Source organism: Aythya marila, assembly GCF_965140915.1.
Source record: "Aythya marila genome assembly, chromosome: 14".
Taxonomy (NCBI): Eukaryota; Metazoa; Chordata; class Aves; order Anseriformes; family Anatidae; genus Aythya; species Aythya marila.
The window spans coordinates 8413398-8428315 of NC_139055.1; the positions used below are offsets into that span (position 1 = coordinate 8413398).

The 14918-nt window shown below is 55.5% G+C and overlaps 2 protein-coding genes across 2 annotated transcripts; both read right to left on the reverse strand.

Annotated features, from left to right (window-relative positions):
* Window positions 1–65: 65 nt before the first annotated feature.
* LOC309883479 (SLC35A4 upstream microprotein) lies at window positions 66–1019 on the reverse strand. The gene is made up of 3 exons (XM_082771576.1): window positions 967–1019; window positions 797–895; window positions 66–722 (listed from the first exon to the last, which is right to left on the reverse strand). The coding sequence occupies exons 1-3, from the start codon at window positions 979–981 to the stop codon at window positions 525–527; spliced, it is 312 nt and encodes a 103-aa protein (XP_082627702.1). The 5' UTR covers window positions 982–1019; the 3' UTR covers window positions 66–524.
* A 7317-nt stretch (window positions 1020–8336) lies between these two features.
* STING1 (stimulator of interferon response cGAMP interactor 1) lies at window positions 8337–14390 on the reverse strand. Its single transcript, XM_082771682.1, has 7 exons — window positions 14295–14390; window positions 13780–14024; window positions 13142–13316; window positions 12494–12602; window positions 12141–12379; window positions 11006–11192; window positions 8337–10258 (listed from the first exon to the last, which is right to left on the reverse strand). Exons 2-7 carry the CDS (start codon window positions 14022–14024, stop codon window positions 10065–10067), a joined length of 1149 nt encoding a protein of 382 aa, XP_082627808.1. The 5' UTR covers window positions 14295–14390; the 3' UTR covers window positions 8337–10064.
* Window positions 14391–14918: the final 528 nt, after the last annotated feature.

Here is a 14918-nt window from a genome sequence, read left to right on the forward strand (position 1 = left end):
GCAAGGATGAGCTGCTACCAGCGGGGAGAGGCCAGATAGACTCACACCCCGGCACATTCAAGAAGAAAGCGAATACCATGAATTTAATGAGCCTGATTAAAACAGGATGTTACCTGTTACATTACTGATACAGAGAAAGGGAATGGCTTTGTTTCTCATTAAGGGGAGAAACAGAAGTCTCCCCAGGAAACCGCACAAAGCACACTCCTAGGGCAGGGCGCCCGCTCAGTGGAAGGGCACGGGGGCAGTGACAGCGGTTTGGGGGCTGCAGGGAGAGGGGCCAAGGGAGCAGGCAGCCGGCACCCAGCTGGCTGCCGACACGTCCAAGCTGCTGGGGGTGACGGCACGGTTGCCCCTCACCGTCACCGGTTACCGACACCCCATAACCAAACCGGGGGGCATCTCACAATGATCGGTGGGTGCGAAGCCCTCGTCCAAAGGGGCAGGAGCAAAACGCGGGGACGCAGGAGCCTCCTGCCCCAGCAGTGCCACTGACACAGCCGCTGCCGGCCGGGTTCCCCTGGCTAGTCCCCACCTTTCCTCAGGGAGCTCAGGTAGTCCCGGACCGTCTTCTCCACGTTGGGCACGGCGTAGTTCTGCGCTGCGTAGACGCCCGTGCAGGTCCCCACCACAAAACCCAGGACCGCCGAGAAGCGGAGTTTCGCTACGAGGTAGCCGGCCAGGAAGCCCTTGAGGAAAGGAGAAGCCAGCAGGGAGCCATTCTGCGGGGACAGAGAGGAGTGAGGCTGCGGGACGGGACGGGGCGGCAGAGCCGGCCGGCCCCAGCCCTCCTTACCTGCCCCACACCGGCGTGCACCTCGTCCTCCACCCGCCGCTGCAGGCTCTCCAGCTGCCCCTTCAGGAAGGCGAGGTCCTTCAGCTTGGGCAGCGGGTCCTAGGGAAACACACAGGCTGCAGCTCCATGCCCGCGGCGCCGTGCCGGGCCTGCCCGGCCTCCCCACTCACCTTATCGTCCGCCATGCTGCCGCAGGCGCCGCCCCGCCTGAGGGCGGTGGGAGAGCCCGGCCCCGACCGCCGCCATTTTGAGGCGGGGCGGCGCGGAGCCGGCCGGGCGCCATCTTGAGGCGGGGCGGCCCCGCTGTGCTGTGATGGCGGCGGGAAGGGAAGGGAAGGGAAGGGAAGGGAAGGGAAGGGAAGGGAAGGGAAGGGAAGGGAAGGGAAGGGAAGGGAAGGGAAGCACTGGGCTGTGAGAGTGGCTTGGCAGACCCCAGCACCAGAGTCCTGAACAACACTGATGAGGAAACAAGAATGACTCCCCAAAATTAAAGCCTTGAACTTCCTAACTGCCTAGCTGCCATGGCTCTGGAGCAGTCACGGTGGTTCCTCTGCGGGGCTCTGCTCCCACCACAGCAGGTTGCTCAGGGTGAAGCAATTAGACAAAACCCCCCAGCTCCCTTCTCATGTCTCAGCACATTTCCTTGCCCGCTTTCTGGCTGCTGAAGCAAGGTTACTCGTGTTGCTTTGCCTTCTCAGCAGCTGAGTAGATGTGTTTTGCTGGCAGAAACCAGTAACCCTGGAAGCCCTGTGGCAAGGCAGAGCAGGGCCCCAGCAACACAGCACCTGCAGCCCAAGCACACTGCTGCTAATGCTGTCTCCTTCCAAAGCAAGATGGCCCCAAGAAAACATCTCCGCTTGGTGCCCCAGGGCCACGGTGATATGCTCTGGCTTTGGTCTGATGTATTTACTGTAGCACATCCAGGAGTAAAAATGGCCTCAGTTCCTCCTTTGCCCTGGAGCAAGCACAGGGACAGGGTGTGTATCTTCCTCTCACCTGCTGTGGGATGGAAAAAGCGCCTCTTGCTCTGCCTGGCTGCCTTTCCAGCTCTCATGTTTTGTTTTCCTGAAGAGGGGGATGAATCATCAGCTGCTACCATCCTGTGAGAAGACTTCAGGAATGGGGAAGCTCTTTAACAGCAAAGGAGAGACTGCATCCAAGTGACCTAGTTGACAGCTGCATCTCTGCCAAGTTACCAAGTGTACCTGCAGTTTCCAAACAATAAAAGCACAGCAGGGTTCAGCATGGCCTCCAGGGACTCAGCTCTCCTTCAGCAGCCACTACACCAGTGACTGGGGCATTTGGCTCCACTTGATTGGTTTGGGAGTCAAAATGCGAGGTTTGGTGTCAGTCTTTGGGGAAACCACAGGCAGGATGCTTGCTTGGGTGCTACAGAAAGCGGAATCTCTCTTCAGATGCTAATAGCTACGAACAGGCAATACAGGAAGCTGATTCATGTGCTGATAGAGTTTCCAGGGTAAAGGCTACTTTTTTTCCCACCCAGGGAACAGGAGTAGACAGGGTCTTCTACTTCCAATATATATGTATTCGTATTTAAACCATGATATTAGTATTGATTTATGAGTGTTTTATAGCCCCGTGAATGGAACATATCAATGCAAGTAGCCGAGATTGTGCTTTCGATACAGTTTGTAAGAGGAAGGGAAAGAGCAAGGTGGGACAAAGGAAGTGTGTGTAAAGAGGCAGCGAAAGAAAAGAACCCGAGGAGAATGCTGCCTTCCCCACTGAGGCTCACTGCAGGGAGAAAAGTGGGCAGAGAGCAGCAGAGATGTGGACATGGCTTTTGGCTGACCTCTCCCAGCTGCAGCAGCATTGCCCAAGAGCTCAGCACAAAGAGGAGCTGGAGTTGTGTACTCCTTCTGCAAATTAGGTCTGTTGCCATGGATTAAATGCACGAAGAACTGCTTTGTCTCAGTTGTGGCCATCCAGATTTTGTTCCCAGGAGTGGAAATGATGTGGCATGTTGCTCTTGTGTGGTTCCTGCTCAGCTTTTCCTGTGGTAGCTCCACAGCAAAGGATGCCCAAGCTGCTGGGAGCAGTGCAAACTGATGGGCTCAAATGCACTTGCAGGCCTGCCAGCTTCCCTTTTTCTACCTTATTTTGTCCGTGGATTAATGAAAGCAAAACCTAGTTACTGCTCCATCTGTGGAGTTGTCTGGAAAACAAACAAACAAACAAAAAAAAGGTGGCCAAAGCCTTGTGGAATAAAGCTTCTTTTTCAGTGAAGGGCAGTCAAGGGGACACCTCATCCCCTGCACATACAAACAGTGATCTGTCAGCGCTTGACTCAGCATCCTGCTGCCACACTTTGTTCCTTGGTATTTGGGCTGGTTCACCACGAATGTGATGTTGTCTTCCAACCTGTGCTGTGCTGGTTTGTGGCTTCCTCCAGGAGGCTTCATACCTGGCATCTGCTCCCAGTTTCTTTTCAGTGTGAGCACGTTCGTTCTGAGAAGAGGCTGGTGTCACAGGGATGCACCTCTGGAGGGAGGATGGCTGGGATGTGGCTCTGTTCCTGCACCCAGTGCAAAAAACACTCTGGTGAGCTATCTGGGAGGAGACCACCGACCAGGCCAGGCTCTCAGCCTGCTGCTCAGAGGGACCTGGGCTGGAAGCTCTGTAGAGGGGTCCTTGGGACCTCTGCACTCTGCCCAGCCTGGCAGTGCCCCTCACCCAATGCTGTGAGCCATGGGTGGCACTGCAGCCCCCATGGGGGTGCCTGTGGTGGCCCTGAAGCCCCCTGTGGCAAATCCATGTGGTGGCTCTGCAGACCCCATGACAATTCCATGGGTGATCCCATAGTTTGTTGGGAACAGAGAGCTGGTGAGCTGCCCTTTGGGATGTGAAGATTGAACTTACCAATGAATTCAGGGACTCACCTCCTCACTGGGCTGCAAGGATTAGATGAGCCCAGGTGTTTGGTAAGGCAGATCCTTTTATATAGATCCTTTTATATTGCTTTGAGGGGAAAAAAGTCAACAGCTTCCACTGCATCTCACTGGAGGGAAAAAAGCACTCTTCAGGTAAGGTGCTATGTGCCCCCTGCCCATCACGCAGAAATAACCCTTTTCCCCTACGTGAGCTTTGCACTTATTTTTGCCTTTCTTTGTGTACTTTTCTGTGAGAACCAAGTCATGCTGGGGACCTTACTCAGTCTAACCCAGCCACTAATGCTACCTGCTAAACATAAGTGACAGCACTAACAGCTTGGGAAATAGGAACTACAGAAGTAAACCTGACTAATTGAAAGAAATTAATATTTTGGATGCTTGGCTAACAATTTAATTGAAAACAGATACATTTAATTAATGTATCTGTTAACCCCATGCACAGTACACCAGGATTAAAGGCTCAGGTGTGAGCTTGCAGTTACAGCATGCAAGAGCATCGAGTCAGCCCCACGAAGGTTTCTGGGCTGTCTTACTGGTGGCTCTCAAATTTAGTTTATACCCATTCACCACATGTATTACACTTCTCCCCCTGAATTGCTGGGAAGAATAAATGAAAGGGACTACAAAGTCACCACGACACCGGGGCAGGTAAGGAACAGCCGGTTTAAGCCCCAGAGATGTGTGAGTGTCTGAGAGCTGAAGCGCTGAGCTGCTGTTTTCCTTGCTTTGCAGGATGCCAAACTTTAACCACAGAGAGGAGTGAACTTGGTCAACACGCTGTTTAACTCAGTCACTTCAGATAAGCCCACTTTTCAAGCAGGAAGTTTCCTACGTAAAAGGTAAAATAATCAGCGTGATTGCAAGGGCCTTTCTTGAAGCACAACCACCAAACTTTAAAAGCGCAAACTGCAGGCTTTGCAGGTTTGACTATCGCTAAAAAGCAACACTTGAGGGCAGCAGAGCACCGCTGCACAGCCGCTGCTGCTCACCTCCTCTGGCTGGTTCCTCGTGGGACGTTCACCAAGTGCCAGCCTTACGAGCACCTTTCTGCAGAAGAATGTTTTTCTCCAGCAGCACATGGAGCTCCCTGACTGCACGCACACGAATTTGCCAATAATTTGTTTTATTCCAGCCTCACGAACTGAGAACCATTGCAAAGCTGACTGTAAAACATCATCATTCACAAAGCCTTCTTTGCTTGGGAATTGCACAGTTATCCACCAAATTGACCTGCTCGTTAGAAATTACACGGGTATAAGACCTACGGACACAAATAAAAGCAGGTCCTGCTGAATATTTTTAGCTATTCTCAGGCTTCAGGAATAACCTTTGACTTCTCCTCCCCTCCTGCTTCAGATACAGGAGCATCCTGCATTTGCAAGGATCCAGAATTTGGCCTTTAAAAAAAAAATCAGCAAGTTTCTGCCCAAATGCTCCAGGGCCCAAGCAGCAGGATGTGTTTGTTGGGTGGGTGGGAGCACAAATGAAGCTGAGAACCCTTCTTGCCTCAGCACCAGAGGTCAGGTTTGGGGGTCTTCTAAAAGATCTGTGTTGTTAATGCCAACATCTATATTCAAACCGCATAAAACTTTCAAAGCTTCAAAATTCACCATGGCTCCTAGAGAAACATTACAGCCAAGGTACATACTTGGCACGTGATCTCAAGACACAGCAGACAGTAGTTCAAAGGAATGTAAACAAAAATGGGAAACCTCAATACATTTTCCATGATCCAGTCACTCACCAGTGAGAGCAAGGGGGAGAAAACCGACATGCGGATCAGGTGCTCAGCTTCACAAATGTTAGTGATAGAATAGCCAAGAGCAAGGAACCCTGCATCTGTTTTTTTTTTTCTTCCTTTAAGCCACGTGTCTTTCCTTACTCTGCTGCTAATGGTATGTGAGTACATAAGCATTTTGTACAGCACTTTATCAATTCCAGTTCCCACCACAAACTGAATGAACTTAAATGACTCAACGAGTTCTTCTGATTTCGAGCCAAGCAGTGATTTATGCACTGTCTGGGGGCCAGAGAAATTGCACAGAGGCTTAAATCTACAAACAAAAAGGGTCATTTCCCAATGGTTAGTAGCAGTGGTCCCCAAATCCCTTTTTGGATGCCAAGGGATTGATACCTAGACATGTTTGAGAGGATTTAAAAAAAGTCATTGCTGAAGACAGCCAAAAGGAGTTGCCAGATTGAAGGAACCAGTTCACAATAAGGGCCACATTTTGGTGTTGATGAGCAACACAAGTTATCTTTTTAAAAGTTTTCTTGCTGCTCATCACTGCAGCAGGAGCAACCACAACCTGTCCGAGGTGCCACCATCCGTTACAGGCCAAAAAAAAAGTGGACAAGGTTTCCCAGAAGAGCTGGATGATGTTTCCAGCTCCCAAACCTCAGTCCTTTACAGGAACAGACTCTAGAGGGCCATATCGGTGCTGACCTCTTAACCCCCAACCCAGAAGTAAAACAGAAGAGGATCTCTCCTCTCTAGCCTTAAACCCAGAGTCACAGTGATATCAATGTCAGCTGAGAATTGTATGCAAAACCAGTAGGAGTTACAAAATCTCAAAGGACGCCTGGGGAAGGCAGCTCTGGGCAATGTGCTCTCCCTCCCAAAGGCTCCTGTTTGCCTGATGCAGGGCTGGGGAGGAGTGCCCAGAGCTCCTGCTGTCTTCTGGCACCCACCGGTGCCATGTGGGTTGGAGCTGGCTCCTGAGGCAAAAACGCTTCTTGTCCTAAACCTAAGTCAGCTCTCAGATGCTTTAAACATTGATCCATATAGAGAGAGTCAGCCTTAAAGTTCCTGGGACTTTCAGTGTAGTGATCTTTAATACACGTCCCTCCAGAGAAAAAAAATAGAGTCCAGAGATGTTTTAGGCAGTAAAAAGCAACCTCTAAAAATAAATCCTGAATTCACCATATCTAAACAAAAAGGCAAGATTTAGGGAGCACTCTGCCTCCATTCTCCCCATCCCTCTGTCCCAGGCATCCCAGGCTGTGCTGGTGGTTTCTCATCCATCGCAAGGAAGACACACAAAGCAGGAGAAAAGACACTTGTAATCGGCACGTGCATCTCCAGCAGAAAAACAGAAGGCCGGATTTCATAAATTCATTATAAAATTCATCTGCTTTGCAGTGAGTCTTTGAGACAACTCATGCATCAGACCCCCTGAGGTCAGAAAAGGAGCCTCTGCTCCATGGCACAGGACTGGCTCCTTCCAGGCAGCTAACAGCCGAATTTCTGATCACCCACAAGGAGAGAAGACCAAAGCATGCCTCAGAAAGAACTGCCAACCTGGCAAACTCCGCGGTTCTGAACAAACAGGAGCTGGGTTTATTTATATCCAAATGGCACTAACAAAACCAGATGGGATGCGAGGAAGAGCTGTGCGAAGCCTTGCCTTTGCCTTGAGCGTCCAAGCTCAACCCCTGGCCCCAATCCTGGCTGAGCCAGACTGTGCCTGGCTGAACCTTCCTCCCCTGCACCCTGACTGTGACTGTACCTCCCTGCTCACCCCCAGGCCCGTCCCATCACCCCTGTAAGCAGGAGACCCCAAAGAGGGGCTTTCTGGCTTGCCTGCCTGTGGTTGTTCTACAACCTGCTGGGCAGCCAAGCTCCCCCACAACCTCTCTCTCTCTCCCCCTCCTCGGAGGAAGAGAGGGGGAGGAAGCAAGGATGCTGGGAAAAAACAAAAAACAAAAAACAAAAAACAAGGCTCATGGATTGAGATAAGGGTAATTTAATTAAAGGGAAAAGGAAAGAAAAAAAAAAAAAAGGAAAAAGAAAAGCACAGAGAGAAGGAAAGAAATATTCTCTACTTCTCATCAACAAGCAAAGTCTGGCCATCTCCTGGGATGCAGGGCCTCGATACTGGTCAGGGCAGGTGTCTTCATAACGAGAGCCCTCCCTCTCCTTCCCCTCTCCCAGATTTGTTGCTGAGTGTGACCCCATACGGCACGGGGTATCCCTTTGGTTGGTTTAGGTCAGCTGCCCTGGCCACGTCCCCTCCCCACCTCTTGCCCACCCCAGCCTGCTGGCCCCGGGGGGCTTGGAGAGAGTCCTGGTGCTGTGCCAGCACTGCTCAGCAGTAGACAAAGCATCGGTGTGACATGGTGCTGTATGGGCCACTGCAGGAAAACTTAACTCCATCCCAGCTGGGGCTCGCAGCACAGTGCCAGGCACCTCTCCCGGCCGTGCTTCTGGCCCCCAGGGCTTGTGCTCAGCTGCTCAGGTTTAGGATTTTGTGCCCCCTGCACAGACCTAACTCCTGCTGGCAGTCAGGGTGCTGTGGCATGGGTATTGCTGAAGCATGGCTGTGCCCAGGCCCCAGGGGATGCCCAGGGATATCGGGGGCTTTTGTCCCCTCCTGCCAGCAGGCACGCTGGTGACAACAGCTGCTGGGGGTGCCACCACTTTGCCAGTGCCAGCCAGCAGCAGGCCAGGCTGTGCTGCTGACGCCCTGCAGCACCTTTACCCACCCACAAGCTGGGCAACCCTGGGTCAGGGCTGACAGAGAAAGCTGCAATTAGTGCAAAAACTTGGGCAATTAGTGCTGTTAGGGAGGCTGAGGGAGAACCATCCCTAACGGCTGTCCCTAATGGCTATCTTCTGCTTGCCAGCTTGGGCAGCGACCTTCCCCTTCCTTCTGGGGCTTGCTGTTCCTGCCTCTGTCAGCCCTGCCTGCCATGCTCTGCCAGCGAAGGCTGTCACCTTGCCATTTATTTGCTTGGCCCTGGTTTGCTCTTGAGCAGTGTCAGGAGCACTGGGACCAGACCCCTCGGTCCAGGACTCTCTGCACGAGGAGTGTGTGCTCCCGCTGCCATTGAGGGGTCCCTCACCTTTCATCTGTCACTTCTGGTTTTTCTGCAGATGCAATACCCAGAGATTAGGCTTCGGATTAAGGTTTACCAAATCCTGCAGTGGGTTCCAATTCGAAATCCCAGCGGGACCGATGTGCAGACAGATCTCTTCTGTAAGCTTGCTGGAGCTGGGGAGAAGCATTTCCCATCTTGTCCTTCCTGGTGCATGACAGACGGAGCTCTCTCGTTTGCCTGGGCTGCTTTGCTGAGAGGCAGCTGCTAGCCACGAGCAGCTTTGTCCTGGGAAGGAAAGCTGAGGTGAGGCAGAATGAGCAGGAGCTATTTCTTAACTGGCTTTAGGTGGGAAAGGAGCCAGCTGCAGTTGATCCCTTAAAGAGGGGGTCACCCTTGGGGTGCAGAAGGTGTCCCCACATTGTGCTCATCAGGTCGGGAGAGTGGTCCCAGAGGCTTCACAGGGTGGTTAGGTGCTAGGTTACGGGCTTTCTGTGCCTCGGTTTGCACCCAGGCTTTTCTCCCTGCGCTCAGAGGGGGGCACGGGGTGGCACGGAGGCGAGTCCAATGCTGCCTCTGCGGAGCAGACAAGGCTGAAGCAGCGCCGTCGTGCTGGAGCCCTTCACGCTGCAGCACTGGAGCAGTGCAGCAAGGCTGCTCCTCAGCCCCTCTGCTGTGCCACGTTGCCCTCTGGAGCTGCCTTCGTGCCCGCTGGGAGCCCCAGCCATCACCAAAGCTGTTCCCCCATGTGCCTGAGGAAGCAGAGACATCCACGTCCAGCCACGTAGTTTTTCTCAGTCAGGACCACTGAAGCACGGGGCTTGGGGCCTGGCAGGGCACCTGTATTCCTGCTGAAATGCTGCCACGGCCGTTCCCAGCCCCGTGAGCTGCGAGCTGTCCTGGGCTGTCTGCACGTCTTCCTTTGGGAGCCGTGGGATGAGTGAGGTGCATCCAGCATCTCTGGGATGGGAGCTGCAAAAAGGAGCCGGGCAGCTGAGGGCCAGGAACAGGGCACAGGCTGAGCCCCTGCCTGGGGCCAGCAGGAATACCCAAAGTCAGTCCCTTAAAAAGCCAGGATTGCCAGGGCCCAGCGCACACCTACACGTGCAGGGCCCTGCAGGGTGCCCGAGGGCAGGCTGTGTGCCATTCCCAGGACTTGTGATCACCAACTTGTCCCAGAGAAAAGGGCTTTATATGATAAAAATTGAAGCAGATTAAAAAATAAAAACAATAAAATAATAATGTGTATTCAGGGAAGTGGTGGAGTCACCATCCCTGGAGGTCTTTAAAAGACGTTTAGATGTAGAGCTCGGTGATATGGTTTAGTGGAGGACTGGTTAGTGTTAGGTCAGAGGTTGGACTGGGCGATCTTGGAGGTCTCTTCCAACCTAGATGATTCTGTGATTCCGATTCTCTATATAATATATCAGAAATATACAACGAAACAAAGGAAATGGAACAGGGCTGTGGTTTGGGTCAGCTGTAAATGTGAAGCATGGGAGCTCCGGGTGCAGGGCTCCTGCTGCAGGACGGGGGCCTCAGGGGTGGTCGCTCCGCAGGGGCTGGGGCAGGTCGGAGGCACTGATCTGGAGGCTGAGATCTGTTGAGCCCAGGGCCGTGGCCAGGGTGCGCGGGGGGCTCCCCTCGTACACCGTGAACTCCTCCTGCTGCTGCTGCCGCAGGTGCCAGAGGATCTCTCTGGACAAGAAGTGGGGCTCGGCTTCTATCAGCTCTGGAAGAGAAGAAAGATGAAAGCATCCTTCATGGTCTGGCCTGAGGCAGGGGTCTGGGCAGGGAGCCATCTGTGAGAGATGCCCCAAAAGATGCAGAATTTCCTGAAAAGTCAGAATATGGCTCCCACTTCCCTTTTCCTCACACCAGAACAAATAAAATAAAACACAAAGCGCAGGAAGGAGAGTAAAGCACAGGCACCATGTGCTGGGCTCTCAGTAGTGCCTACTGTGGTAGGAACTACCTTGCTGGATGGAAACGCTGCTCCCAGACAGGGAGAGCACTGAATTTCTCTGAAAAAAAAAAATAATGACGAGAATTTTCTTGTTTCGGCAAGAAGCAGCAAGCTGTTGTCAAGCCCCGCTGTCCTGGCAGAGGTGGAGAAATGGGAAATGAAAGGGTGAAGGGGAAGGCTCCCGCCCTGGGGAGTGCCGTGGAGCTTCACGCGTGCTGCTGGGGGGCTGGATGGCCCCAGACACTTCTCCCAGCAAAATCAGCAGTGACAGCGCCTGCTCCTTCCCCTGGAAGGCTGATGTAATATCTAATGTTTGCGGGAGCATCTTGCTGCCACAGCCAAAGACTGCTCAACTCAGGGGCCTGGGGGGACTTGAGCAGGGACCAGTATCCTACCAGATCTGCAGAGATCCTGCAGATTTCCCCTTGCCTGCCCCGATCCAACAACACACAAGAGGCTGGAGAGCACGGCCGCCGTGCTGGGCACCTCAGCCCTCATCCCCCGCTCGCTCACCCTTGTATGCAATGAGCCGGTAGGTTCCTGTGCACTCCCTGGAGCCTCTCAGGATCTCCTCCAAGGTCCTGTAGAAAAGCTTGGCCTGCTCCAGGCGGTCGTCCCGGCTGAAGGCAGCGCACTCGTCCTGAGACATGGCATAGAGCGTCTGCAGCGGCGTGGCGAACTCCACCGCACAGTGCCTGGCCTGCGGGGCGGGAGGCGAGGGCTGCGGCCGCTGGCGTCCCCCAGTCCTGCTGCATGGGGAGGGAGCGAGCGGCCAGGCAGGGACCTGGCAGTGCCACGTCCCAAGTTTTGGGGCTTGGAGAGCTTTGGTGAGGCACAGCCTGGGGGCAGTTTCCCCCTGGAGGTTGGGTCCCCATGGAGATGCCCCTTGTTTGCGTGCCATGGTGCCCTCTTGGGGGCTCCTCTGCTAGAGATGTCTGAGCACCCTGATGGAGAGCAGGGACACGGGAGGAGGATAGATATTGGCAAGGTGAGTGTACAGCTAGGAGGAGGGTGGTCAACAACACAGCTTAGGAGAGATTCAAGGCGCTGCCACCATCAGAAGGCAAAGGAGAAGCACCCCCGTGAGAAGCACGGCTGTGCCCGTGCCTCCATCCCCAGATGTGTCGGCAGGACCGAGGTGCAGCCTGAGCTGAGGGTGCCTGGGGACGTGGAAGGAGATGAAGGCACTGCAGGGGGCTGAGGGCCCAGCCTGGGAATGGGGTTCCCAGGGGAAATCACATGGGCATTTTCAGGCACCTTTTCTTAACAGAAGGAAATATTCCTCCATCCCATGGGAAGAGGGGAAGTGATGCTGCAGACCTGACATCCACTCCTTTTTTTTATTTTTATTTTTTCTTTCTGTTCAGCTCTCTGCAGTTTTCTGGACTCCAATCAACTCCAGGAGGGGGTAAGCCAGCCCCAGATGCCTGCAGGGCTGAGATGGGGAGCGTGCAGCCAGGAGGAAGGGGCCAGGAGGGAGGGGAACATGGGCAGGACCTCCCCATCTGATGGGAGACTGCTGGAAGCTGGGTGTTTCTAACAGAGCAGGGTCTCTGTCCTGCCCTTACAGCTCCTTTTGGTCTGGGATCTGAGGCCACAAAGACCTTTGGGCGTGCTGAGTGCTGCAGTGGGGCTGCCCCCGGCATACCTGGTTGTCCCCATCCCTGATAGCGTAGAGGCTGTGCTTGTAGACCCTTTTTTTGATGCCGCCTCGGGTCAGGGTGGTTTCTGTGAGGTCTGTCAGGTACTGGATATTGCTGTCAGCTTTCTCCAGGTCATCCCAGATGTTACAGCTCAGCGGGATCAAGATGTGGAGCTTCCAGGTCTCCCTGCATGCCCACACGTTGAGGTTGGCTCTGCTGATTTCCTCCATAGACTCCTTTATGCCTGGGGGGAGAGAGCATGGGACAAGGGTGCCTGCGTGAGGAAAGCTGCTTTGGAGCCTGCTCCCTGCTGCTCTGCTCTAGGCTTATCTGATAACGCCGGGGAACAGCCACGTACGTGGCAGAACTATTTTCAGGTACCCCACATAGTAAGACCAGGCAAGCCCGTGAGCGACGTTCTGCTGGGACCTCTCGGTCATCTCAGAGATCTCCACCGCCGAGGGCTTCTGCAGAGGCAAGGAGAGAAAGATGTGAGAAGAAGGCGGAGGAGAGGAAGTGGCAGCAGAGTGCCCGGCTCTCCGGCAGCACCCGGCTCTCAGTGGGGACCCCTGGGTGGCCTGTGGGGTCCCCTATCCGCTCCACCACCGCAGAGGGACCTGGAGCTCGGCACTCACTGCGTTCTGGTGATGAGTCAAGCCTTTGCAGACCTCATGGGCTGCCCTTTCCACCAAGAACTGCATTAATTAACAGACGTAAGCCCCGTTTGTCATCCCTGCAGGGCCCTGGCTGTGCGGGGCCGGTGCCCGTGCCACGGGGCGGCTGCTTTCACTGACCGCAGGGGCACGGGGCCCTCCGGATGGACGCCTGGCAGGGTGCTGCCCAGGGCATCATCTCTGCAGGGCTGAGCCAAAACAGGCAGAATTTGTCCCTCCCGCAGCAGGGCAGCGTGCGGGCGGCTGTACTGCAGGTACAGAGCCAGGCACCCCGCACCGTGTGCTGAGCATCCCCGGGGAGCGCGGGCAGGCGCAGGGTGCCGGTGCCTTACCTGGAGCCCCAGGGCGAGGGCGAGGAGGTGGCACAAGCAGGTCAGGGCAAGGTGGGGGCTGAGCCTCTCTCCCTGCTGCAGGTCCAGGTAGGCTGAGCCACCGACGAGCAGCAGGGCCAGGTGCCAGCGTGGTGGGAAGCAGGCGCTCAGGGCCCTCCAGAAGCTGCCGCGGTATCTGGGTGGGAGAGGGAGGGCGCGAGGAGGGTGGACACCTTGTGGGGTGTCCAGCAAGGGCTGCTCCCACCTCCCCGCCAGGCCTCCTGGAGCAGCACAGAGCCCTGCAGCCCCTGGTCAGGAAGGACCTTGAGTCTCCAGCAGCACTCGTGGGCCTGGAGGGGAGCAGTGTGGGGCTGGACGCCAAGGGGGGATGATCCCCCAAATTCCCATGCACCCCAGAAGCTGATGGTGGGGGAAAGCTGGGGCTGTGATTTCTGCCCCAGGGAAAAGGGACAGCAGCAAGTGACCACGGATAGGTCCACAGGGGCACGGGGAAGGGCAGGAGGAGAAGAGGTGGACGGGAGAGTCGGGAGCAGCGAGGATGGCAGCGAGCAGCTGTGGGGGCACCCGTGGGGACGGAAACAAGCAGCAGATTTCCCCGCAGTGCTCCGCGGCCTTGTGGTGTCCCCGAGGTGCCTCACCTGGACTGGAGGTGGAAGATCTCCTCTGCCAGGCAGCAGCAGCCCTTGAGCAGGGCCCCGATCTGCAGGGCGGCCAGGTGAGCGGACAGGCGGTGGGCAGCGGGGGACAGGGGCTCCCCAGCCAGGCACAGCGCCGCGGTGCAGGTGGCCAGGAGGACGTACACCGCACGCTGCGCCCGCCCTTCCCGGGGCTTGGGGATGAGCAGGGCAGCGGGGCTGCTCCAGCGCTGCGGTTCCTGAGACATCTACAGCACAAGGGGGGGGGTCAGCAGCAGCTGCGGCCCCCAGGACCCACGTCGGCACGGTGGTGAGGAGCGAACGCGCACATGCAGAGCTCAGCCGGCACCCCGAGGCTTGCAACAAAGCTTCCAGGTCCTTCGTGTGCATCTGTGGAGGTTCCTCCACACCCCGAGTGCCCAAATGGGCTGGCAAGACAGAGCCTTGCCGGCCACCCCGCTCCCCTCACCAAAGCCAAGCCCCAGCTCTGCGCCCAGGGGCTCCCGTTGTGCACTCACCGGAGCGAGCAGGGCCAGGACACCAGGAGCTGCCCGGGCTTCGTGCGCTGTGTGTGGTGCCCAGCCTGGAAAAACACCTCCTCTGGCTCCCTTCTGAGGGTGCTGCTGCTGCAGGCAGCGCCTGGGCTCGCTGCCGGGGCTGAGGGCAGAGCTGCATAGTTCCCCAAAACCTGGTGAGGAGCGAAGTGAAAATGAAAGGAGCTATGGCAGCCGCAGGCAGTGGGTGAAGATGTGGGTGGCCTCCCTCACTGAGCATCCAGGAGGTTCCCTGGACCCAAGAATCTGGCCCTGGGCGGCACAGGGGGATGCCGCAGGTTGCGACATCTGGGAATTTACACCTCTGGAAAGCCCCAGCATCTCCACCAGCTCATGGAGTGGCTGAGCCAGGCTGGAATGAGGAAGGAAACCAAAACAAGGTTAATTTTGTTAAGTGCAGTACGTCAGGGGTGAGCTGAACTGGGTCCAGTGAACAGGACCCAGTGGGATGCACTGGAGGGTGCTGAGGGAGCTGGCCCATGCCATGTCTCTCTGGACAATAGTAGCGATCGGGGAGGTTCCTGAAGAGTGGGACAGGGTGAGCATCACACCCAACATGGGGCAGGGTGAGAAAGAGAGCTTGGGGAG